This window comes from Corvus moneduloides, chromosome 22, assembly GCF_009650955.1.
Source record: "Corvus moneduloides isolate bCorMon1 chromosome 22, bCorMon1.pri, whole genome shotgun sequence".
Lineage (NCBI taxonomy): Eukaryota > Metazoa > Chordata > Aves > Passeriformes > Corvidae > Corvus > Corvus moneduloides.
In genome coordinates this window covers 1,484,627-1,510,220 of record NC_045497.1, presented here as the reverse complement: position 1 = coordinate 1,510,220, position 25,594 = coordinate 1,484,627, and the positions used below count along the sequence as shown (strand labels likewise).

At 60.7% G+C, this 25,594-nt stretch overlaps 1 protein-coding gene across 5 annotated transcripts in view; it reads right to left on the bottom strand.

The window, feature by feature from the left end:
- The window catches only part of AGRN (agrin), a 94,405-nt gene that overhangs the window by 11,581 nt on the left and 57,230 nt on the right, over positions 1–25,594 (bottom strand). For 3 of the 5 annotated variants that reach the window (XM_032131353.1, XM_032131355.1, XM_032131356.1), the window contains 25 exons: positions 24,700–24,921; positions 22,395–22,589; positions 21,370–21,570; positions 19,753–19,898; positions 19,537–19,642; positions 19,072–19,185; positions 17,408–17,572; positions 16,893–17,036; positions 15,908–16,032; positions 15,530–15,635; positions 13,940–14,323; positions 13,684–13,818; positions 12,214–12,341; positions 10,578–10,692; positions 10,171–10,290; positions 8,323–8,667; positions 7,101–7,293; positions 6,399–6,614; positions 4,541–4,770; positions 3,585–3,719; positions 3,376–3,472; positions 3,006–3,170; positions 2,783–2,894; positions 1,934–1,945; positions 948–1,064 (listed from right to left, as the gene is read on the bottom strand). In XM_032131353.1, coding sequence (XP_031987244.1) covers positions 948–1,064; positions 1,934–1,945; positions 2,783–2,894; positions 3,006–3,170; positions 3,376–3,472; positions 3,585–3,719; positions 4,541–4,770; positions 6,399–6,614; positions 7,101–7,293; positions 8,323–8,667; positions 10,171–10,290; positions 10,578–10,692; positions 12,214–12,341; positions 13,684–13,818; positions 13,940–14,323; positions 15,530–15,635; positions 15,908–16,032; positions 16,893–17,036; positions 17,408–17,572; positions 19,072–19,185; positions 19,537–19,642; positions 19,753–19,898; positions 21,370–21,570; positions 22,395–22,589; positions 24,700–24,921 — 4,028 coding nt within the window. The remainder of the gene's footprint in view (positions 1–947; positions 1,065–1,933; positions 1,946–2,782; positions 2,895–3,005; positions 3,171–3,375; positions 3,473–3,584; positions 3,720–4,540; positions 4,771–6,398; positions 6,615–7,100; positions 7,294–8,322; positions 8,668–10,170; positions 10,291–10,577; positions 10,693–12,213; positions 12,342–13,683; positions 13,819–13,939; positions 14,324–15,529; positions 15,636–15,907; positions 16,033–16,892; positions 17,037–17,407; positions 17,573–19,071; positions 19,186–19,536; positions 19,643–19,752; positions 19,899–21,369; positions 21,571–22,394; positions 22,590–24,699; positions 24,922–25,594) is intronic. The other 2 variants (XM_032131354.1, XM_032131357.1) reach the window with 1 other exon arrangement.

Genomic DNA, 25,594 nt, shown 5'->3' with positions numbered 1-25,594 from the left:
CCGGGCCCTGGGATGGATTTCCCGGAGGAATTGTGGATGTCTCATCCCTGGAAGTGTCCGGGACCAGGTTGGACGGGGCTGGGATGGTGGAAGCGTCCCTGCCCATGGCACAGGATGAGCTCTGAGGTCCCTCCAACCCAAACCAGTCTGGGACTCTCTGATGGTCCTTCACTGCCACCTCTGGTGCCGTGGGGGAACGAGGCAGTGTCCCTGGGGACAAGAGGAGACAGGAATCCATCCCTAAGATGGGAATCCATCCCTAAGGTGGGAATCCGTCCCTAAGGTGGGAATCCGTCCCCAATTCCCACATGTTCCTGTGACCTCGTGTTCCCCTCCTGGCCCCCACTGGTGCCACTTTTCGACCAGGTATGCTCCACATGCCAGGACAGCTCCCAGCTCCATCCCAGGGCAGGTGGGACAGCTCCCAGTGGACACTGGGCTGGCCACTCACACCTCCCAGTGGACACTGGACTGACCACCAGGACCTCAGCCTCTCACAGCTCCCAGTGGACACTGGACTGGCCACTCACACCTCTCAGTGGACACTGGGCTGGCCACCAGGACCTCAGCCTCTCACACCTCCCACTGGACACTGGACTGGCCACTCACACCTCTCAGTGGACACTGGGCTGGCCACCAGGACCTCAGCCACTCACACCTCTCAGTGGACACTGGGCTGGCCACCAGGACCTCAGCCACTCACACCTCTCAGTGGACACTGGGCTGGCCACCAGGACCTCAGCCTCTCACACCTCCCACTGGACACTGGGCTGGCCACCAGGACCTCGGCCTCTCACAGCTCCCACTGGACACTGGGCTGGCCACTCACGCCTCCCCGTGGACACTGGGCTGGCCACCAGGACCTCAGCCTCTCACACCTCCCACTGGACACTGGGCTGGCCACTCACAGCTCCCAGTGGACACTGGGCTGGCCACCAGGACCTCACCTTCTGCACAGCTCCCTCGAAGCCGCTGGAGATGGCGGCTGCTCGAGCCAGCTTGGAGAAATCCGGGGCTCCCCCCACATAAAACGGCTCCTTCAGGTTCAGCACCATGTGAGGCATCTGGGGAAACAGGAGAATCATGGAGAAGGTGTCAGGGTGTCCCTGGTTGTCCTGGACGGGGCCAGGAGTTGGGCTTGAGGATCCTCGTGGCTCCCTTAATTTGGGATATTTTATGATGTTTTCTTTTATGATGTTTTATTTTATGATGTTTTATTTATGGTTCTACGGATGGAGCCTTCAGGAAACCTCCTCATGCCAAGGACTGCGAGGTCCGACCCCCGGTGGGCACCTGGGAAAGGTTTCCCATGGATTGAATTTTGGGGAGGGGCTGTCCCAATGCCCTCAGGCCTGGAGGGGGGCTCTGGTTTTGTGCGACCCCAAAACTCGGGTACCCAAACATCGCTCCGAGCCTCTGCAGGGCTGGAGCTCAATCCCAGCACATTCCAGAGGGATCCATCCTGGCTGCTCCAGGTTTGAGGGGGTTCTCCTGCACCCCATGGCTTGAGGAGGTTCTCCTGCACCCCACGTGGTGTTTTTGGAGGAGGAAATTCCCTCCTTGCTGTCGCTCTGCTGGAAAATCCCAGGTGAGGCTCCAGCCCCAGGAGCGATGCCCATTCCTGGGAATTCTCTGGGATGGAGCCAGGGCCACAGCAAAGACGGGGTGATATGGATCACTAACGAATGTTCCATGGGATTAACAGAAAAAAAAATGACCGGATTAATTGGAATGCTCCCGAAACAGAACACAACAACTGGCTGGGAATGAGGGAGGAAAAGGGAATGAGCGGCTCTAAACTACAGGGATCCTAAATCAGATGGGCAAGGGACGGGGTGGAACACTGAGATCGGGATGGAAAACACAAAAAAAAGGAACGAGGTGCCAATGGCAGATGAGATGGAGGCGTGGGGGGGGTCATACTTATCTGTACCTTACGGGATTTCTGGGATCCAGACAGCAGGGGAGGGAAAAATACAAAGGAAAATCAAAGGGAGAGAGAGAAAAAAAAAAAGAGAGAGAAAAGGGACATCAGTGGGGTGACATGGCAACAGGCAGGGCTGCCAAACCCTGCTGCCACCCCGGCTGGGTGGCTCAGGGGCTGGCAGGAGGTGGCAGGAGGGTCACTGCCACCCAGGGAGCGGCTTCACTCGGAGAGGAGCTTCAAAAGAGCAGAGCGAGGGGAGGAAAAATCCCTGGTTTTGCAGGAATGCTGCGGTTCCGGGTGGATTTGGGGATGAGTTCAGCGGCAAGCAGGGCTTTTCCTGCCTTCTCAGCTTCCTGGCTGGAAAGGGGCAGGGAAGGGACCCCCAGGAATGCAGCGACAGAAGCGTGGAGGGACGGGGTGGGGAGAGGTTGGAGTTGGAGAGGGAAGCTCCAGCTGGGACAAGAGGAGAGGAAGCGCCCATGGATGCAGCAGCAGCACCATGAGGCTTTCCCTGCTCCATGAGCTCCTCCCCGTGTCTCCTGACACTCCTTAATTAATGATGGAATCATTTCCCCACGGGTGCCTCACGTACCTGTCCCAACACAGGGAGCTGAAATAAGGGATGGGGGCTCCGTGCGAGTGTGGGGGGCTCATCAAAGGCATTCCTGAAACCTGGCTGAGCTCTGTGTGCAGGGACAGGGAGGGACAAGGGGCTGGAAGCTCCTGTCTGGCAGGAGATCCTTCCCTGCCCGGGTCCTGGCCACTTCTCCACCCTCAAAACCATGACTGAAAACCCAAGAGCCTGGGGAACTCCTCCCACACATGCCCAGAGCCCTCCCAGACCCCCAAACTCACCGGGGACTCCCCCATCACCCTCTCGCCGTTGTTGACCCTCAGGACGCCCTTGCGCCCGCTCCTCTCCAGCAGGACGCTGATCCAGGTGTTGAGGGGCACTGGCTCCTTGCTCCTGGCGGGGAAAAAGGGGAAAAGAAGGCTCCCAGGTGAGAGCTCTGCCCTCAGAACCCGCAAAGACAGCACTGGAAACCTGCCCTGAGCAGGCAGGGCCGCCCCAGCTCACCTGAGCACGGCTGCCCCTTTGCCCAGATCGTATCTGTACTCCAGGTGCCCCTCGTGCAGCGCCAGGGACACAAAGTCCCCTTTGCCATCGGTCTTCTGGCCGTTGTAGAAGATCATCCCGCTGGGGTTCTTGGCCAGGAACACCACTTCCATGGACATCTTGTTCCTGACAAACAAGGATTATGGATACCCTCCCCTCGAGCCGCCCTCACGCTCGGTTTCGCCATCCCTGTCTCCCTTGGGATAACCCTGCCAGCCTGGGACCGTGGCCATGGCACGGATGCCAGCCCTGCCAGGTGAGGGATGCCCCTCGCGCTCAGGGCGCTGTGGGGTGGGGATTTCCCCCTCTGCTGCCCATCCCTGGCACTTACTGCAGGTCAGGCACGAAGCTCTGCAGCCCGTTCAGCTCCAGGTAGGAGAAGCCGTTGAACTCGGGCAGGAAGGGCATGGAGTGGTCCTGCTCCGTCACTGGGCACACAGGGGGCGAGGTGAGCGACACGAGGCACGGCCCCAGAGCCTCACCAGGCTGGGGACATCAGCACCGGGATCCCGCCCTGCCCCAGGGGATGCCCCGTCCCACCTCGCTCGCAGAACTCCCCTTCGCGGCCCATGGGGCAGGCGCACAGGGCCCCCTTGTCGGGCAGCACCAGGCAGGTGGCAGAGACGTGGCACGGCGAGGGCTCGCACGGGTTCCTCTCGAAGGCGCACGTGGGCCCTGCGGCAGGACAGGCAGCTCGGCACCAACCCACGGCCACCAGCACAGAGCCGTGCCCCCAGTGCCCCCAGTGTCCCCCCTCCTGGCTCAGGTGGCTTTCCACGAGCTGGGAAATCCCACAGAATACCAGGACGAACCTTTGGGATCATCAAGTCCAACCTATGACCCAACACCTCCTCACCAAGCAAACCCCGGCACTGAGTGCCAGTCCAGGCTTTGTTAAACCCCTCCAGGGTCGGTGACTCCAGCCCTCCCTGGGCAGCCCATTCCAGTGCCCCATCCCTCTTCCCCTCTCTGCATTTCTTTTCCCAGCTAAAAAAAAAACCCACCAAAAAAAGATCTCCCGCTCGCCCAAAACAACCAACCTCCCACACCTCGGAGCTTTCTGAAATTCAGAGGGAGCCAAGTGAGTTCACTGTGCTGAGAAGAGGGAACGAGCTCCCTCAGTATTCCAGCTACATCCCAAAAATAACCCCCTTGATTCTTGTCCACTTTGAGGCCTCTTTGGCTCAATTCAACCCAAATTCCCCCTCCTGGCTGTGCCTTTCCTCGCCCTGGCGCTCACCTGCGCTCCACGAAGCTGCCCAGTGAGGAATTTCCCCACAGTGAACCCCACAAACAGCAGGGCACCACACCCCTAAAACACCTTATGGGGACGTCATTTTACTGCCTCTAAAGGGGACTTTATTTGGGGCACGAGACCACCCCGATCCTGACCCTTATCACCCTCACCGGACGTGGCTTCACCCTCCACGACGATCCCAAAGGTTCTGGGATCCCAGGGGGGTGGGGTGAAGACCCCGCAGCGCCCATCCCCGTACCCGTGTAGACGTCGCGGCACTGGCACTGGAACATCTCTGCCTCCTTGGCGTGGCAGATGCCGCCGTGGTGGCAGGGGTTGGGCTCGCAGGGGTCGTTGCCGCACTCGCCCACGGCGCTGCCGTAGAGGACGTCGCCGGCGCCGTCCCGCAGGTCGTACACGCGGTTGTTGATGCCCAGCACGCGGATGCAGCCCCGCAGGCCGCCCGTGGCCGTGGTGCGCTCGGCCACCCTGAGGGGACGCACGAGGGGGGTTTGTGCCCATGGCACAGCGGGGAGCTGGGCCGGGCAGCGGGGTCGGGCTGTGCTGCCCTCACAGTGCCAGGGCTGGGAGAGACTCCAGGCTCGAGTTCAAGGTGGGAGTTGTCCCTGCCTTGGCACACTCATGAGGGCAGTGCCACACTCATAGGGACAGTGCCACACTCAGGGGACAGTGCCACACTCACGGGGCAGTGCCACCATCATGGGGACGGTGGCACACTCATGGGGCAGTGCCACAGGGGACAGTGCCACACTCACGGGGCAGTGCCACCATCATGGGGACAGTGGCACACTCACGGGGCAGTGCCACCATCATGGGGACAGTGGCACACTCATGGGAACAGTGCCATACTCATGGGGCAGTACCACCCTCATGGGGCAGTGCCACCCTCATGGGAACAGTGCCACCCTCACGGGGACAGTGCCACCCTCATGGGGGCAGTGCCACCCTCATGGGGCAGTGCCACCCTCATGGGGACAGTGCCACCCTCACGGGGACAGTACCACCCTCATGAGGCAGTGCCACCCTCACGGGGACAGTGCCACCCGCATGGGGCAGTGCCACCCTCATGGGGACAGTGCCACCCTCATGGGGACAGTGACACCCTCGTGGGGACAGTGACACCCTCATGGGAACAGTGCCACCCTCATGGGGACAGTGACACCCTCGTGGGGACAGTGACACCCTCATGGGAACAGTGCCACCCTCATGGGGACAGTGCCACCCTCACGGGGACAGTGCCACCCTCATGGGGGCAGTGCCACCCTCGTGGGGCAGTGCCACCCTCACGGGGACAGTGCCACCCTCATGGGGGCAGTGCCCCCCTCACGGGGACAGTACCACCCTCATGAGGCAGTGCCACCCTCATGGGGACAGTGCCACCCTCATGGGGACAGTGCCACCCTCGCGGGGACAGTGCCACCCTCATGAGGCAGTGCCACCCTCATGGGGACAGTGCCACCCTCACGGGGACAGTACCATCCTCATGAGGCAGTGCCACCCTCACGGGGACAGTGCCACCCGCATGGGGCAGTGCCACCCTCACGGGGACAGTGCCACCCTCATGGGGACAGTGCCACCCTCGCGGGGACAGTGACACCCTCATGGGAACAGTGCCACCCTCATGGGGACAGTGCCACCCGCATGGGGCAGTGCCACCCTCATGGGAACAGTGCCATCCTCATGAGGCAGTGCCACCCTCACGGGGACAGTGCCACCCGCATGGGGCAGTGCCACCCTCATGGGAACAGTGCCACCCTCACGGGGACAGTGCCACCCTCATGGGAACAGTGCCACCCTCATGGGGACAGTGCCACCCTCACGGGGACAGTGCCACCCTCATGGGGACAGTGCCACCCTCACGGGGACAGTACCATCCTCATGAGGCAGTGCCACCCTCACGGGGACAGTGCCACCCGCATGGGGCAGTGCCACCCTCACAGGGACAGTGCCACACTCACAGGCCCAGTGCCACCCCCCCAGGCCCAGTGCCACCCTCATGGGAACAGTGCCACCTTCATGAGGCAGCGCCACCCTCACAGGCCCAGTGCCATTCCCCCAGGCCCCCTGCCACCCCGCAGGCCCAGTGCCACCCTCACAGTGCCATCTGGTCGTCGGGCGCTCCCCCGATGAACAGGTCGGTGTCCAGGTTGAGGCCGTCGGTGCCCGGCGGGCTGTCCCCGCTCACGTGGGGCTCCCCATCCACGGCCAGGGCCCCGCTGCGCCGGTTCCGCGTCACCACCAGCTGGTGCCACCGGCCCGGCTCCACGCGCACCCGGCTGGTGACAGTGCCGGTGCCGGAGCCGGTGTTAAACCTGGGGGGAAAAAGCGCTGTTTGTGGCCAAAGGTGCCAGCTGGGCCATGCCAGGGGTGGTGCGGCACTGGGAGCACTTGGGGACCCTCTCCTTCCCTCTCTTCTTCTCTCCCTCTCCACCTCTGCCCTCCCCATCCCCTCATTCCAAAGCCATCCCATTGGATTTTGGAATGCAAAAAAACCCCACTCCGCTGCTTTTCTCCCTTTCCTTTTTCCCCCCCTCCCCTCTCTGCACTTCTTTTCCCAGCTAAAAAAAAAAAACCCACCAAAAAAAGATCTCCCGCTCGCCCAAAACAACCAACCTCCCACACCTCGGAGCTTTCTGAAATTCAGAGGGAGCCAAGTGAGTTCACTGTGCAGAGAAGAGGGAACGAGCTCCCTCAGTATTCCAGCTACATCCCAAAAATAACCCCCTTGATTCTTGTCCACTTTGAGGCCTCTTTGGTTCAATTCAACCCAAATTCCCCCTCCTGGCTGTGCCTCTCACCTGAGCTCCACGAAGCCGCCCACGAGCGCCAGCGAGATGAAATCCTTGCCGTGGTTCTGGGCGTTGTAGAGGAGCAGCCCGCTGGGCTCCAGCGCCCGGAATTCCATGGAAATCCTCACCGTGTGGTAGGCCTTCATCATCTTGAAGGCCAGGTAGGACTTGCCCCCGAAGCTGGGGATGAAGTACCTGATGGCTGCGGGGCCGGGGAGGGGACACAAGGATGGAGCAGTGAGCGCCTGGCACAAACCCGGGAATGTTTTCCTGCCAGGAAGGCCCCTCTGAGGCCACATTCCTGGGAAATGATCCCCCTGAACACTCCCAGTGCTGCCCACAGACCCCTCTGGTGACGCCATTTCCCCCAAAAATCGGGATTACTTCATCCAGAAGTTTCCCTACCAGTTCCTCCCAGTTCAAAATCAGCGCTGCTGGTCCTTCCCATGCCCTGCTCCCACAGCTCCTCCAAACTCAGCTTCCCTGCTCCTTAATTTTCCTCTCTCCTCCCCAAAAACCTGACAGATTCCCATCCATCACTCCTGGCTCTTCCTCACTGCAGCCGACGTTTTCCAAAGGATCTGGGCGGCCAAATCCCGTTAAAACCAACAGGCCTGGACACCCAGGGCTTGGAGAGCTCCAGGTGACCGCTTTAGGGACAAAGTTTTTTAGGAATGAGCCCACCCAGAGCCCCTGGTGTGACCCCAAAGCGCCTGGGGGAGCTCCCAGTAAACACCAGCAATGCTGCCAGGATCCAGCTGCTTCCCGAGCTTCTCCAAGGGCTGGGAAACGAGCCTGGATCAGCAGCACCCCCGTCCTGGTGCTGGGGAGGGTGGGCAGAGCCTGGCTGGGTGGCACTGGGTGATGCTGGGTGACGCTGCCACGAGCTGGGACAACAAAGCAGCAGCTCCCAACCTCCCAGTGCTTTGGGATCAGGACAGAGCCAGGGAGGAATTGCTCCTTGCAACCTCTCTGCTCACCTTTTACACCCACTTGTACCCGCACAAGCTGCGGTGGCAGAGCTGGGACAGCCGGTGACACCAACCCCTGCCGTGCCAGGGCCGATTTTGGGGTTGGTTTGCACGTCCCCCCCATCCCTCTGTCCCTGCTCAGTGGTTTTGTGCTGTTTCCCATCTCTGGAAATGTCCAAAGGTGGCATCCCTGCCCAAGGCAGGGGCTGGCAAATGATTCTTCAGGCCCTAAATTTGGGATTTTTGGGAGCATCACCTACGTTTCTCACACACAGCCCCTCCTTTCCCCGCCGGGCAGCTGCAGGTGAAGTCCTGGCCGTCGTCCTCGCAGGTGCCACCGTGCAGGCAGGGGTGGGACTCGCAGGGCCGGGGGGGTCTCCTGGTGGTGCCAGGGGGCTGCCGGGTGGGCTTCCTCCTGCCGCTGCCAGGGCTGGTGGAGCTGGGCCTCCTGGTGCTCAGCACGCCCACGGCCTTGGGGCCGGCTCTGCCCACGGGCTCCGGGCGGTGGCCGAGGGCCGTGGTGGCCGGGGCCATGGTGGTGGCCGGGGCCATGGTGGTGGCTGTGGTGGTGGTGACGGTGGTGGTGAAGAGCCGGGGGATCCAGTCTGGAACACGGCAGAGGGGTGGGGTTAGGCGTGGGTTAGGATTGGGGTTAGGGGTAGGTGTGGGTTAGGGTCAGGCGTGGGTTTGGGTTAGGGTCAGGTGTGGGTTAGGATTGGGGTTAGGGGTAGGTGTGGGTTAGGGTCAGGCGTGGGTTTGGGTTAGGGTCAGGTGTGGGTTAGGATTGGGGTTAGGGGTAGGTGTGGGTTAGGGTCAGGCGTGGGTTTGGGTTAAGGTCAGGTGTGGGTTAGGATTGGGGTTAGGGGTAGGTGTGGGTTAAGGTCAGGTGTGGGTTAGGATTGGGGTCAGTTATGGGTTAGGGTCAGGGTTACGTTCAGGCGTGGGTTAGGGTCAGGTGTGGGTTAGGATTACGGTTAGCTGCTGGTTTGGGTTAGGGTCAGTTATGGGTTAGGGTCAGGGTTAGGGTGGGTTAGAGTTAGGGTCAGGTGTGGGTCAGGTTTAGGGTTTGGTATGGGTTTGTGTTAGGGCCAGGGTCAGGTGTGGGTTAGAGCCAGGGTTAGGGTCAGGTGTGGGTTAGGGTCAGGTGTGGGTAAGGGTCAGGTTTAGGATCAGGTGTGGGTTAGGGTTACAGATGGGTTTGTGTTAGGATTAGGGTCAGTTACAGGTTAGAGTCAGGGTTAGGGTCAGGTGTAAGTTAGGGTTAGAGCTGGGGTCAGATGTGTGTTAGGGTTAGGGATGGATTAGGGATGGGTTAGGCGCAAGGTCAGGCGTGTGTTAGGGTTGGGTGTGGGTTTGTGTTAGGGTTAGGGTGAGTTATGGGTTAGGGTCAGGGCTAGGGTCAGTTATGGGTTAGGGTCAGGTGTGGGTTAGGAGCGGGGTCAGGTGTGGGTTTGGGTTAGGCGTGGTTTAGGGGATGGATTTTGAGCAGCCAGGGTGCTCCTGGCAGGACACCAGGAAGGGGAATTTGCAGCCTAAGTGACCTCAAAGCAGACAAAACTCGGGGTTTTTTTGGGATGTAGCTGGAATGCCGGAGGTGAGGGCTGTGCCTGTTCCAGGCTCTGTGTCCCTGCTTTTCCTGGGAATTCTGCGGTGTGTGGATTCCCACACTGGCCACCACCTCTGGAATTCCAGGATGGGCTCCCTTTCCAGGGCAGAGCTGCATGTCCTTGAGTGGCACTGACCATATTCCATGGAAAAGGGGGGAATTTTAACCCTTTTATGGTTTTCCTGAGGGAAAAATAATTCCAGGCCCAGGGATTTTACCCAGAGGGTGGTGAGGCCCTGGGATGGATTTCCCTGGAAGCATCCACAGCCAGGCTGGAGCACCCTGGGACAGTGGAAGACCCCTGCCCATGGTCCAGATGATCTCTAAGGTCCCTCCCAACCCAAACCATTCCATAATTCCATGATTCCTCTGCCCCCTGGCACCGCCTGGGGAAGCCTTTGGTGCCACAGCTGCAAAGCCCTGGCAAGACCAGCAGAGCTCCCCTGGCATTTTGAAAGCCTGAACCAAGCGAGGGGCACTCGGCACAGCCCCAGGGACTCACCAAAATCCATGAATTTGATGTGCTCCTGCTGGGGCTTCTTCACCAGGATGGTTTTTTTCTTGGAAGCTCGGATCTGCTTCAGCAGGGCCCCCTGGATATCGGCGGCCGTGTAGGACGTGGCTGATCCCAGCCAGGAGGGGGGAAGGAGGGAGGGAAGGAAGAGTGAAGATTCCAACAGGAATTTCCCTCCCAAATCCCTCTTCCCAAGGAAAAGAATCCTCCTTTCCCAAGGAAAATGCTCCCAGCTTCCTCAGGGGAGCAGCTCCTCCCAGCTCTGCTCACACTGAAGTTTTTCAGGACAGAAGGCACAACCCCAGGGAATTTTAGGATGGTTCTTTCCTTCTCCTCCCCACACCGGGTTCTCCAGCCGGAATTCCCACTGGGAATGCCCCAGGGAATGGCCCTACCTGGGTCAAAGTGGGCCTCCACGATGACCCTGACAGCGCTGCTCTGCCCCAGGTCCCGCACTCGGATGCTCTTGAAATCTTTCCTCACTTCAGAGCCACGGAAAAGCTCATCCAGCTGTGGGGGAAGGAGGAAAGGGAACATCCTGGTCAGTGGGGAAACCTGGGATGGGGATCCTGCCAGGGGAAAATCCTGACTCTCAGCCAGCCTTGGATTTGCTTCCAAGCCCTTGCAAGGCATCCCGGTGACAGGGAGGGAACAGGGGCTGCTGTGCTGTGACAATTCCAGCTGGTCCCTGTTCCTTATGGCCAAGGGAAGAGCGGGATCCATAAATAAAGCGGGACAGGGAACCACCCCTGAGGTGAGCAGGAGCAGAACCGAGCCAGAGCGGAGCCACCTCGCAGCTCATCCCGGGATTTTCCTTTGTGTGGCATCTGAGTCCTCCTGATTTCTCCCAAATCCACCTAAAGCTGCTCAGGCACTCGGGAAAACCCCACAGAGCCCTGCTCTGCATCCTTAAATACCCGCCTGCCTTCCCGAGCTGGCTCTGGGACGCTGCAGGATTTGTCTGGAGGACACGGTGCCAGCGCTGCCAGCTCTGGCACAGCCAGGGCCACCAAACCTTCCCCTGGCTGAGGCTGGAATTAATTAATTCATGATCCCGCGGTTTAGTTTTCCCCTTTCAAGCGGGAATAGCGGCCAGAGGGGTCCAGGGGCACGTCACACCCGTGGCATCAGGCAGGTGGCACCGGGGACAGGGGTCTGCAGCCACAGGTGGCTTTTGTGCCATGGTTTTGTGTTTCCATGGAAAACCAGAAAGCGGCAGAGTCCCGGAATGAGTGAGGCAATGATTTTGGGAGCATTCCCACCCTCAGGCACACGGCAGTGACCTGGGGACGCTGTTTCTGTCACGGGGACTGCAGCAGCCATCTGGGCCCTGTCCATCTGCTCCAAAGGGCTTGGAATCAGCTCCAAAGATGTTCCTGCCCTTGCAAAGATGGTTTGTGGTTGCTCTGCCACCCAGCACTGCCTCAGCATCCCCAAACGGACAAATTCCCACCCAAAATCCACCTGCTCCCACAGCTGGAAGTGCAGGGGGTTCTCCTGAGAGGTGGGAGAGTGGATTTACACCAGGAGTGTCCCAAAGTTGTGCAGCTGAACTGGAGGGAGAAGGGGGTTTGGATGGATTTGTCTCAGGGCTTATTCCTGGAGGTAAAACACTTTGGGCATCTCAGGGGTGTCTGAACAGTCCCAACATCGAGGCCAAGCTGGAAAAGGATTTCTGACCCAGCATGGAATGAAAGGAGGCTGTGGCCACGTGGGGTCAGGCTCTTCTCCCAGGGAACAAGTGAGAGGATGACAGGAAAGGGCCTCAAGTTGCACCAGAAGAGGTTTAGGCTGGGTCTCAGGCACTGGCACAAGCTCTCCATGGCAGTGGTGGAATCACCATCCCTGGAAGAGCTGCAGGAGTGTGAGGATGTGGCACTTGGGGACGTGGTTTGGTGAAGTGGCGGCGCTGGGCTGGGTTTGGTGATCCTGGAGGGCTTTCCCAACCTCGATCCTGCGATTCCCTGACTCCAGAATTCTCTTTTTCCTCCAGATCCCAGCCGTGCCCCCGGCGAGGGGCGCAGAACTCACCGCGCCCTCGATGCTCCGCGCCGTCTCCCCGAAGAGCTCCGACTTGGGGTCGGCCATCTCCGGGGTGTAGAACAGCTCCTGGCCCTCCACCTCCTCCAGGATCAGCACTCCTTGGAACACCTTGGTGGCTGCAGGAGGGAGGGAACACAAGACAAAGCCCTTTAGCTGGGCAGGGGGGGGCGAGGGGCTGGGAGAGCGCCAGAGTCCCTGGGAAGGGGGATGGCAGTGTGGGGGTAGTGCCAGTGCCGGGTTAGTCGGGATGGGACAGGACAGCCATGGAGGGTTAGTGCTGGAGCAGATGGCAAAGACCAGGCTGGACGTGGCAGCTTTTACCAGACGGGATCCTGCGAGCTCCGGCCCCGAGAGCGGCCCCCCTGCACCGCTGGGTGACAAGAGAGACACGTTAGAGGACACGCCACGGCCCGGGGCACCCACGGGCATGCACGGGGCACAGCGGGGCCAAACGGGGCTGGGGGCGAGGAGGAGACCTGGCACAGGGAAAGCCAGGCCTGCCAAACCAGCCTGGAACTGCACCAGGAATGCCAGGGGTGGATCCTTTCCTGGGGACGCAGAGGACGGAGAGATCCCGCTGTGGGAACCACACAGGAAGTTCCTTTCCCTTTCTCTTTTCCCCTCCCCTCTCCCTTCCCATTTTCCTTTTCCCTCTCCCTTCACACAGGTTGGGTTAAAAGAGGAAAGTGCCGTTTTCCCAGAGGAAAAGGGGATGTCCTGCTGGAAACCCCAAGGAACAAAGAAAGACTTCAATGAGGAAAAATCTGGGACACGGCCCCGGAGGAACAATTTTCAGGATAACGAGGATGTTCTAACGGAGCAGAGGTGTGGCTGTGCTTCCTCAAATTGTGGGAAGGAGAGGAGATCCCAGCTGGATCAGGGAGCAGGAAACACCGGTGGGAACCCCAGGAAGCCCAGAGGGGACATTGGGGCTCCAGCTGCTGTCCCTGCCCGCACCAGCACCAAACTGGTCCCGATCCCAGTTCCTTCACAGACACAGGGAATCCAAGGAATTCCCTCATCCCCCCTGGTGCCCGTGGTGATTGGGCACAAGCCTGGGCAAAGCCCTGGTCAGGGTTTTAGGGCTGGAGCAGTCCAGGGACAGGGTGGGCACCTGAGGGGAGAGAGGGGCAGAGCTCTGGCTCTTGGGGTGACCAGCAGTGCCCACCTGGGCACCTGGGCTGGCCGTGGCAGAGGGGACAATGCCTGCCAGCTCCTGGGGCTCAGGACATGCTCAGGGACACCAGAGTGGGCACAGGACCAGCTGGGCAAGCACAGCACCGTGCTGGGCAACTCAGGCATCCCCCCTGTGAGATCCCTGACTCCTCACCCCAAAGTGACCCCAGACCCTTCCTCATCCCCAGTTCACCCGGGCAGCTCTTTGTGTCATTCCCCTTGAGAGATCCCCAACTCCTGACCCCAAAGCGACCCCAGACCCCTCCCCAGCCCCGAGCTCACCGGGGCAGTTGCTCCCCTCTGCGTCGGCAGCCGCGGTTTTGCCGTCGGAGCAGCAGCCCAGGGCGGTGTTGTAGCACGTGGCCCTCTCGATGGCAGGCACGGATGTCACCTGGCCCTCCTCCAGCTCCTCCTCCCCTGGAGGACAGCAAGGGGACATCAGCAGTGACACCTCTGCGCCCCGGTGACGCCCCGGCTCCACCCGCGGTGACACCCAGGGCTGGCTGGAGCCCCCCGGAGCCGCAGGGGTGGCACTCACCGGCAGAGCCTGCCCCGCTGGACTCCTGGTCACCGCTGGTCCCCATGTCCTGGTCCCCGCTGCCCTCAGCGCTGCCGGACTCGCCGTAGCCCGGCTGGCTGGTGGCCACCACCACGGGCGCGGTGGCCAGCGGGCGAATGGTGGCCTTGTGCACCCCGTGGGTGACCCAGGGCGTGGTGGCCGGCCTGGCTGTTGTCACGCGCCTCGTCGTGGGGTGGCTTCGCTCCGTGGGCTTGGCTTCCAGCAGCACGGAGCTGGTGGCCACCCCTGTGGGCTCTGGGGCCCGCGTGGTGGCCTGAGGGGGTGCGGGCAGCAGGAGCCGGTCCGAGGGCAGCGTGGGCAGCGGCGTGGGGGGCACGGGGGGGCTCGTGTGGGGGATGGACTCTGCAAGGAGCGGACACAGGAGGTGAGGAGTAGGAAAAAGCCGGGATGGCACCGGGAAGGGGGTGACAAACCCCAGGAAGGGCACTGGCTGTGCCAGGGGTGTCCCAGAGGCACAGGGGTCAAGGGTCAGTGTCAGGACAAGGGGGTGGCACTGCCCAGGGGACACTCTCCAGGGGACACTCAGCATGGCACTGCCCAGGGGACACTCTCCAGGGGACACTCAGCATGGCACTGCCCAGGGGACACTCTCCAGGGCACACTCAGTGTGGCACTGCCTGGGGACACTCTCCAGGGCACACTCAGCATGGCACTGCCCCCGGGACACTCAGCGTGGCACTGCCTGGGGACACTCTCCAGGGGACACTCAGCATGGCACTGCCCAGGGGACACTCTCCAGGGCACACTCGGCGTGGCACTGCCTGGGGACACTCTCCAGGGGACACTCAGCATGGCACTGCCTGGGGACACTCTCCAGGGGACACTCAGCGTGGCACTGCCTGGGGACACTCTCCAGGGGACACTCAGCATGGCACTGCCTGGGGACACTCTCCAGGGGACACTCAGCGTGGCACTGCCTGGGGACACTCTCCAGGGCACACTCAGCATGGCACTGCCCCCGGGACACTCAGCGTGGCACTGCCCAGGGGACAGTCTCCAGGGGACACTCAGCATGGCACTGCCTGGGGACACTCTCCAGGGGACACTCAGCATGGCACTGCCTGGGGACACTCTCCAGGGGACACTCAGCATGGCACTGCCCGGGGGACACTCTCCAGGGGACACTCAGCATGGCACTGCCTGGGGACACTCTCCAGGGGACACTCAGCGTGGCACTGCCTGGGGACACTCTCCAGGGGACACTCAGCATGGCACTGCCTGGGGACACTCTCCAGGGGACACTCAGCGTGGCACTGCCCAGGGGACAGTCTCCAGGGGACACTCAGCATGGCACTGCCTGGGGACACTCTCCAGGGGACACTCAGCATGGCACTGCCTGGGGACACTCTCCAGGGGACACTCAGCATGGCACTGCCCGGGGGACACTCTCCAGGGGACACTCAGCATGGCACTGCCTGGGGACACTCTCCAGGGGACACTCAGCGTGGCACTGCCTGGGGACACTCTCCAGGGGACACTCAGCGTGGCACTGCCCAGGGGACACTCTCCAGGGGACACTCAGCGTGGCACTGCCCAGGGGACACTCACCGTGGCACTGCCCCACGTGCTTGACTGTGATGTGCTGGCCCTGCCTGCAGGCGATGGTCAGCAGCTGGCACTGGTCCCCGTAGGTGACACCGTCGGAGCCACACACCTGGGGGCACAGGGGACACCGCAGCTGCACCTCTGGGCCCCTCCCAGCAGCGGGAACAGGGCCCTAAAAGCTGGAAGTGTTTCTGGGGGGGCTCCTGTGGGGCACAGAGCAGCTCGGAGGTGCCAGCGGGGCACGGAGCGTCCCCGGCTGGGGGACACGTGTGACCTGCATGTCACCAGCAGGGAACAATCCCCTGCCTGGTTCTGTGGGGGAGAGACATCAGAACACCCCCAAATGTCCCTGAGCACCCCCCAAGGGTGCTGTCCCCAAACCTTGGTCGTGTTGGCCTCGGAGCACAGCGGGGACGGGCACTCGCAGTGGGCGAAGCCGTTCACCTCCACGCACGAGGCCCCGAACTTGCAGCGCATCTCCTCGCAGGATGTGGGGGCTGAGGGGTCTGCGGGGAGGGAAAGGAGGTGAGCAGTGAGAATCCCAAGTTGTGCAGGAGCCAAAATCCCAAATGCAGGAAGCAAAATCCAGACTGTACAGGAACCAAAATCCCAAACACGCAGAAACAAAATCCCGGTTATACAGGAAGCAAAATCCCAACTACAGGAAGCAAAATCCCAGTTCTAGGAACCAAAATCCCAATTCTAGGAACCAAAATCCCAGTTACAAAGGAACCAAAATCCCAAACACGCAGAAACAAAATCCCGGTTATACAGGAAGCAAAATCCCAAGTACAGGAACCAAAATCCCAATTCTAGGAACCAAAATCCCAGTTACAAAGGAACCAAAATCCCAAACACGCAGAAACAAAATCCCAGTTATATGGGAAGCAAAATCCCAAGTACAGGAAGCAAAATCCCAGTTCTAGGAACCAAAATCCTAATTCTAGGAACCAAAATCCCAGTTACAAAGGAACCAAAATCCCAATTATACAGGAAGCAAAATCCCAGTTACAAAGGAACCAAAATCCCAGTTATAGAGGAAGAAAAATCCCAAAGAGAGGAACAAAAATTCCAGTTATACAGAACCAAAAATCCCAGTTATACAGGAGCCAAAATCCCAGTTATAGAGGAAGAAAAATCCCAAAGAGAGGAACAAAAATTCCAGTTATACAGAACCAAAAATCCCAGTTATACAGGAGCCAAAATCCCAGTTATAGAGGAAGAAAAATCCCAAAGAGAGGAACAAAAATCCCAATTACACAGGAACCAAAATCCCAGTTATTCAGACACCAAAATCCCAGTTATGCAGGAACCAAAATCCCAGTTATTCAGACACCAAAATCCCAGTTATGCAGGACCCCCTGACCTTTCTCACAGCCAGCAGTGCCCAGTTTGCTGCCGTTGGGGCACTGGTTGCACTTCATGCCCATGATGCCCGTCCTGCAGGAGCACAGCCCCGTCATCTGCTCGCAGTCATCCCGCACGGAGCCCACGGGGTCACAGTTACAGGCTGGGAGAGGGGAAATGCAGTTACAGGGTGGGAAATAGGGGAAAAACCACCGTTACAGGGTGGGAAAGGGAGAAAATGGAGCTGTAGGATTGAAAAGGGGGAAAACCCCACAGTTACAGAGTGGGAAATAGGGAACATCCTCGCTGTTTTGCTGGTGGATTTGTGGAGCCAGGGATTCCCTCAGGAATCCAAGGGAAGAGCGAGGAGAAGGGGCCAGAGAAGCCCAGGATGTCCCGAGCTGCTGCCACCCCTGCCCCGCTCAGGGGGTGGTGATGTCCCACCCCTGTCCCACTCACAAGTGGTGGCCCTGTCCTTGCCCACCCTCACAGGGGGTGTTCCAGCCCTGTCCCCGTGCCCCCCGGGTCACTCACGGGTGCAGCCGCTCCGGCCGTCGGTGACGATGCCACGGAAGTTCCAGAAGCCGGGCTCGCAGCGGTCGCACTTGAGGCCGCCCACGCCGGGTTTGCAGGAGCACTGGCCCGTGCCCGGGTCACAGGAGCCGCCGTAGGAGCCGTAGGGGTTGCACTGGCACGTGCCTGGGGGCGGCGAGAGCAGGGACACCCCTGTGGTCACCGGGTGCCACCCGCTGCTGCCAGCGCTTCTCCTCCGTGCCAGCTCCTAGGGCTGAACCCGCTGTCATGGAGAGCTCCTCTCTCATTTACATCAAAGGCAAGGAAGCCATTAGAGGCTGATTATTAATTCATTAACGAGCAGCTTGATGGAGGGGAGGCAGCCAAAGACAGACAGGGAGACGCTGTCCTGGTCCCAGTGGGAAAGGGACAGCGAGGGACACTTGGGGAGCACAGGGAGGGGGTGGCTGAGCACATCCCAGCGCTGCCGGGCCAGGGAAAGGGAATGTCCATGGATAAACCTGTCCCAGGGGATTCCAGCTGCTCCTTAAGTGGTGATCATCCCCTGAGGGATGTTTGCTGCCAACCCAGGGACACAGGTGGGACACAGACTGGTGGGATCTGGGCTCCAGGCAGCTGGGAAGCTGAGTCCATGGATGGGGGGACAGGATTTCTACAGGAAACCCTGAGGATCGTCACTGGAAATGCTCCTGTCACCTGGAGGATCCCCCTGGGCAACACCCTTGCAGCTCCCAGCCCATCCCACAGCCCACCCCACACAGCCCCCAAAGCTGAAGTCACACACGCAGGCCATCCCAAGCTGCTGCTTTTCCCATTATCCAGCTGCTTTCCCCATTATCCCAGCCCAGGAACACGAGGAATTGTGTCTCCATGGGCTGATGTATTTCCCCCACCAGGCAGCCACAGCCTCAGCTGTCCAGAGCCTTTTAAAATGCTCAGATAATTATGGAATAAATATTAATGAGCCACTGGCCAGCTCAGCTTCCTGCACAGGAGGTCACCCACCTGTCACCGAGCCTGGGGTGGCCTCTGGGAGGTCCCCAGGCGAGGCATTTCCCACCATGGAATATTCCTGTCACTCAGGCAGGTGGAAATCCCCGAGCCCAGCCATGGGTTGAAATCACCGAGGGCACAGCGTGGCCCTGGAGGGACCTTTGGGGACATCCCAAGGGGACTCCATCACCCTGCCCTCCTGCATTCCAAAGGGATTCAGGCCTGGAAGTTGGCTCAGGGCTTTTGGAAGGACGGGAGCATCACCTGCAGTGGGAGGTTGTGGCCGGGTGGGGTCAGTCCCTTCTCCCAGGGGACAAGGGACAGAAGCGGAGGAAAAGTTGCACCAGGAGAGGTTTAGGTTGGATATCTGGGAAGATTTGTTCAATCAAAGAGTAGCCAGGCATTGGAACGGGCTGTCCAGGAAAGTGGTGGAGTCACCATCCCTGGAAAGGGTCAAGAAACCTGTGGATGTGGCACTCGGGGACACGGTTTTGCGGTGACCACAGCGGTGCTGCCACTTGGGAGAGCTTTTCCGACTTTAATATCCCACGATTCTGCAGCTGGGGAGCGTCCAGCTTCGCCTCCCCTGGGACAGGACCCCAAACCCTCCCTCCAGCTGCTCCTCCAGCCCACCCCGAAGGTCCCTCGGTGCCCCCCGAGGTGGCACTCACTGGGGCATCCAGCCGCTCCCACACCCAGCGCCAGGGTGACGTTGTCCGGGCAGCAGCCGTAGACGGTCTGGCTGCAGTGTGGCACCAGCAGAGGCGGAGGGGTGGTGGCCAGGGCTGCAGGGGGAGGACAGGGACACACGGGTCACTTTGGCACCCGCCACGTGCGCGTGGATCCAGCGGCATTCCCGCAAATCCTCGTGGACGTGCTGGGGACAGGAGGTGAGGTCCGACCCTCGGCCAGGGACCGCGGGAGTGGGAAGAGCAAAGGGACAGGGACAGGGACAGGGACAGGGACAGGGGGGTGTCCCCAGTGAGCAGTTCCTGCTGTGCCCAGGGAGAGAGCACAGCCGGGCACACAGCCGGGCACACAGCCGGGCACACAGCCACCAGGGAGGAGTGGTTGCCCTCATGGGACACACACGGGCCCACAGGGACTCACACAGGTGGCTCCCCGGGGGGACTCACCCCGACAGGCTCCCTGGCTGGTGACAAAGAGCTCCTGGCGTTTCTCGCATCGCGTCTTCTTCAGTTCGCACTCGTTGGCGTAGGTGGCACCGTCAGAGCCACACACCTGTGCCAGCACAGCGAGGGGACGGCTCAGCGCAGCCCCTGGCACGGGGTGCCCGCTCCGGGGATGGGCTGTGCTGCCCGGGGAGGGGACGGGAGGAGGGCAGCGCTCACCGGGCTGCGGGGCACGGCCAGGCATGTGAAGTCGCACACGCAGGGCTCGTCCTCGGCGTCCTCGTCCCACCAGCCCCCGAACTGCCGGCACCGCTCCTGCTCGCACTCGCTGCCATCCCCCGAGCCAGAGCCCCCCGAGCCACACTCTGGGGACAAGGACACCACGGTGACACGGGGCTCCCTCCCGGCGGGGCAGAGCCGGGGGCACGCGCAGGGCACGGGGACAAAGCCCTCTCCTGGCTCGAGGATGTGCCCAGGACACCCAAACCTCAGCGGGTTTCACTTTTCAGCCCCAAAATCCTGGCCCCACGCGGGGTGGGATCTGATGCCGGGGCTACAGGGAGGATCCCAGATGTCCCACTGCTGGCACGGTGTTGTGCCAATCACACTGCAAAGGGGCTTCGGCAGGTGGCCTGAGCTTCTCCTCCCGCAGCAGGAGCCAAACCAGGGCCCTGTGGTTGCCCAGCTGCCAGGAGGGACAGCTGCCACTTGCTTTGGTGACAATTGCACTCCGTGCTCTGACCCAGCTCCTTGCCCCCATCCCAAACCCTCCACGCACAGGGAGACCGTGGATGGTGTGGAGCTGGGATTTGGGTTTGGACGTTGGGGTAGGGAGAGGTTTGAAATCCCTGAAGCTCTGCAGGATGCTCCGAGCCGCAGCAGCGGCAGAGACGTGGCTGATTTCAAAGGCTGCTGGAAGGGGAAAAGCAGAGGGGGGAAGGGGAACCTGGCCCTTTTTCTGGAGTGATCAAAGGCTGCGCTTTGGCATTACACAGAGAATTATTCAGGCTCTGCTTCCGGAGGGACAGCAACCTGGAATCCCCCGGGGAGGGCTGGGATCAAACACCCTGTTCTGTCTGCTCTCCCCCTCTCTGATGTCCTTCCCAGCTCCTTTACAATGTGTGCCGTGGGCCAGGGAACCTCAGCTCCCTCCCTGTGCCAGCAGGAATCTGCAGATTCCCAGAGATTTCCCAGAGTGGGAAAACTCAGCGGGTTCTCTATTTTTAGGCTCACCAAGCAAGGTGCAGCCGACCCCAAAACCTTCCCTGGGGCTCTTCTGAGTCAACAGAGCCATGGGATGTGTTGGAAGGGGCCTTAAAGATCCAGTTCCAACCCCTGCCAGGGGCCAGGATGCCAGGGATGGCATTGGAGAGGGAATATTTACAAGGGATGCAGAGACAGGACAAGGGGGAATGGCTTCACACTGAGAAAGGGGACATTTAGGTGGGATATAGGGAACTGATTCCTCCCTGTGAGGGTGGGCAGGCCCTGGCACAGGGTGCCCAGAGAAGCTGTGGCTGCCCCTGGATCCCTGCAAGCGTCCAAGGATAGGTTGGATAGGACTGGAAAAAACTGGGATGGTGGAATGGGGGTTGGAATTTGAAGGGGGCTGGCACAGGAGCTGCCGTGCAGGGGGTTTTTGGGGTCTCACAGGGCACAGTGGGGTTCCGCGGCGCACAGAGGGGCAGCAGGGAAGCGTGGCTGGCACAGGACCTGCCCTTTCGGGGCTTTTGGGGTCTCACCGGGCACAGCGGGGCAGCGAGGGAAGCTCAGCGCACGGAACCCTCGGCCCTCCCTCCCTTTCCCCCGACCCACGAAGAAGCAGGACCAACCCACCGTCCTCACAGGGTCCCATCCTGGCCACCTCGATGCTCTTCTGCAGCTGGCACGAGGCCACCTGCAGCTGGCAGGGGCTGTCGTAGGTGACGCCGTCGGTGCCGCACACCGGGGCCGGGGGCTGGCGCTCGCAGCGTGGGCACAGGCACTGCCCGCCCACACAGCGGCTGCCGAAGGAGCACACGGAGCTGCCACACGACTCTGGGGCACAGGGAGGGACAGGCTCAGCCACCCGAGCGGCTCCCGTGGCCACCAGTGCTGTGTCACAGAGCTGGGGACACCAATGCCACGTTATTCCTTATTTAATCCACGCGAGCTCTACGAGGGTCGGGTGCCCACCCCGAGCATTTCGGATTCCCAGCAGCTCTTTCTGGTGAAATAAATCCCATTTAAGCATTTACTCTGGAAGTCAGCTGCCATCCTCACCCATCCTTCCTTCCCCAAACCCCCGGAGAATCTCTCACCCCTGAAACACCCAGCCCCAGCTGGACAGGTATTTATGAGGCTCCAATCATCACCGCAGCTTTTTGGCTTAATGAAGAAGCCGAGCGGGGCTTTTAATTCATTAAGAAATGAGCCCAGACGGCTCCCTGGGCTGGGGAGTGGGGAGGAAACCAGGAACAAAGAGGAATTAACCCCAGGGGATGGAGGGGAGGGAAAGGCAGGGAAGGATCAAACGGAGCCTGGTGCTCTCCGTTCTGCCGCTGGCTGTTAACACGTTTTCAGCCTAATTCCCGACTCGGCCCCACGGACATTAATCCAATTTCTTTGCTCGGCTCAGACAAATAACACGGGGTGCACTCCCCTCTGTGCACCACCAACCAGCTGGGGCTAAAAAGCTGCTGGAGAGCCTCAAAATATCCAACCATTCCTAAGTTAAAATCACCCAGGCAAGGGGAGGGAAAAAACCTCGTGAGTGACCAAACCCACGGGATAACCACGCTGCGGGATGACCAGAGCGGGGCCGAGCATCCTCTGCCTGCGGGATGTGACGCGGGGGACAAAAGGGACGCTGGCACACTCACTGCAGTCCCCCTGGGCGGCCACCAAGATGTTTTTCTGCTGGGTGCAGGCTCGGACGTGCAGCTCGCACTCGCTGCCGTAGGTGTTGCCGTCGGTGCCGCAGACGGGCTGCGACGAGGGGACGCACTCGGTGGGGCACACGCAGCGCCCCGTCTCCGCCTCGCAGATGGCCCCGAACTGGCATTTGCCGCAGCGCTCTGGGCACAGCAAGGACAAAAGCGGCGTTAAAACAGCGGGGAAGGCGTTGCTGGCTCGTGGTGGAGCTGTGGAATAGTCTGGAAGCAAAGCTCATCTTTTTTAAGGGACACCTTGAGCTGTCCCAGCTGGCTGCAAGCCCCGGCCAGCCCGGATATTTCCAGGGATGGGGAAGCCACAGCTTCTCTGGGCAACCTCCCCACCCTCCCAGCGAAGAAATGAGTCCCAAAATCCCATCCAAGCCTCCTCACGCAGCTCTAAACCCCAGTAAGGCAGAAAGAAAAGCTCGCTGCACCCTCCTCCCGCTGCATGTCCCCAGGGCGAGGAAGGGATGCAGGAGCAGGGAGAGGCTGGAAGAAAAGCAAGAACTCCTCCTAAAAACCATCAGGGCCAGGAGAAAGGGGCTGAAATGTCACTGTCGCTGTGGCTCTCAGAGCTAAAGAGGTGGGAGAGAGCACAATTACGGGGAGCAATAAATCAGCCACGGGCTCCGGGGAGGGGGGAGGAGAGGCAGCAGATTCCCACAGGAAGAGGCGGTGGGAAGGGGGATTCCACCTCCAGCTCGATTCCTTTGCTGGTTGCAGGTGGAATATCGCACCTGACACGCTGACAGCCAGGCTGAGGGCACAAAACCCCCTTTATTTGGTAAAAATTCCCTCTCCAAGCAGCTCTCCCTCCTCGCAGGAGACACCAGGCAGCACAGCCCCCGACTCCTGGGTGTTCACTGATTCATCCTCTCCTTCCAGCACCTCCCTTCCCTCCCTGCCAGCCCCATGCCTCCTCCATTTTGCCAGGAATTTGGCTCCAAGGTGCTTTTCCTGCTTTTTCTCCTCCACACAGCAGCTGCTGCCTTGGCATGGGGGAGGAGGAGGCACCAGCCCCCTGCTCGGTTCGTGCTGGTGGCCTGGAGGTTTTTATCCGTGGCACAAATCCCGAGCCATGTACGGGATCTGCAGCTCCAGGGGATGCTGAGGGCAGCCAGCTCCTCATTCCCAGCCAGAGGGTTTGGGGCAGAAAATCTGTATTTGATCAATCTGCAATTAGCCCAGCTCTGCCTGAACATCCCAAAGATTTGGTTCTGGGAGAACCAAGCTTAGCCCAGGCTGCGCCCGGCTGCAAACCCTGACTGGCAAAGCTGTGCTGGCACAGGGAGCAGATGGAAGTGCCTGGAGCAGGGAATGGGCACGGCCCTGAGAGCTCCAGGAGTGTTTGGACAACGCTCCCAGGGTGGGATTTTTGGGGTGGATTCAGGGATCCCTGCGGGTCTCGCTCAGCTCGGACATTCCGTGGCTCTGTGCCGTGGGAAGGGCTGAGCTGCGTTTCCGTGGTGGGTTCTCCTTTGGGATCGGGATGGAGCCCGCTGAGCTCACCCCTGAGGCAGAGCCTTCTCTGCAGGGCAGCTCGGGGACGGTTTGCTGGGTCAGGGGACAGTGCCAGGCCTGGTGTTCACGGAGGGACAACTCCCAGCTCATCCCGAGCTTTCCCACTGCCTCACATCCCTCAGTGAGGAAGGAGCACCCAGGGTGGAGCCTGGATCCTCTCCCAGCGCCCTCCTTTGAGCTGAAACACAACCCAAACCTCTCTGTCCCCACGGGCAGTGCCACCTCTGTGCTTGGGTCTGTCCCTGTGCGCCAGCCCGGGCTGGGGCGAAGGGAGGAGGAACAACAACAGCAAAACAACAATGACAAAACAACACCAATCCCAGCCCAAATCTCACCACAGGGCCCCTCATGCTTGACCCCGGTGTCCCTCTTGAGGTCATGGGCCATGAACAACAACCAAACAACAACAACCAAACAACAAAACAAGGCCCAGCCCAAATCCCACCGCAGGACTCCTGGTCCTTCACCCTGGTGTCCCTCTGGAGGACACAGGCCAACAACAACAACAACAAAGCAACAACCCCCACCCGAAACCTCACCACAGGACCCCTTGACCTTCACCCTCACGTCCCTTTTGAGGTCACAGGCCAACAACAACAAAACAGCAACAAGAAAACAATCCCCCAGCCCAAATCTCATCACAAGGCCCCTTGTGCTTGACCCCAAAGTCCCTCTTGAGAGCGCACAGGCCATAAACCACAACAAAACAACAAGAACCCCCCAATCTTACCACAGGGCCCCTTGTGTTTGACCCTGATGTCCCTCTGGAGCACGCAGGCCATGGCGTCCAGCTCGCAGGGGTTGCCGTAGGTGCGCTGGTCGGTGCCGCACACGGGGTCGTAGCGGCCCTGGCACTGCTGCTGGCACTCGCACACGGCCTCCTGGTTCTTCACCACGCACGTGGCCCCGAAGGAGCACTCCACGCCCAGGCAGGGGCTGGGTGTGCCCAGGTCTGCAGAGGGGACAGGGACGGGCGCGGGTGGCTCGGGTGGGTGCCGGCGCGGGTGGCGGGCACTGAGCGGAGCAGGACGTGCCAGCGTCCCCAGCCGCGGGGCCACCCGCCTGCCCCGAGCCGTGGCACGAGCACAGAGCTGCTGGGCTCACCCCCAGGCCCCATCCCCTCCATGCCACCCCGCCATGCCCGGCTCAGCACGGTCCCCATGCGTGGCGGAGGTTAGGGATGGGCAGCAGGCATGGGATCGTCTCCCTGCATGCCAGGAACAGGATTCCCACCCCCCTGTCCCCTCCATCCTGGGCAGAACCTTCCACAAAGCTCCCACAGGGAGAGCTCCCTTCCCTGGGATCCACACCCTTGGGATCACACTGGAAAACTCATGCTGGCACCCCTTGTGGGATTCCCCAGCAGGACCCGGCTGGAGAGGACACACGCAGCTCCAGCACACTGCTCATCCCCCAGGGAGCTGCTGTGGGGCAGCATGGGGACATCCCATGCCCTTCCTTCATCCCAGCCCTCGGGAAATGACTCCAGCAGAGCCCTGAGGCTCCCAGGGATTGGTAATCCCACAGAAGCAGCATTCCCTCTGGATCCACCACCCCAGGCGAGCAGTGGCACCTCCCCTGGGGATGCTCAGAGGTGACAAAGTGCCAGCAGAGAGCACAGGCCG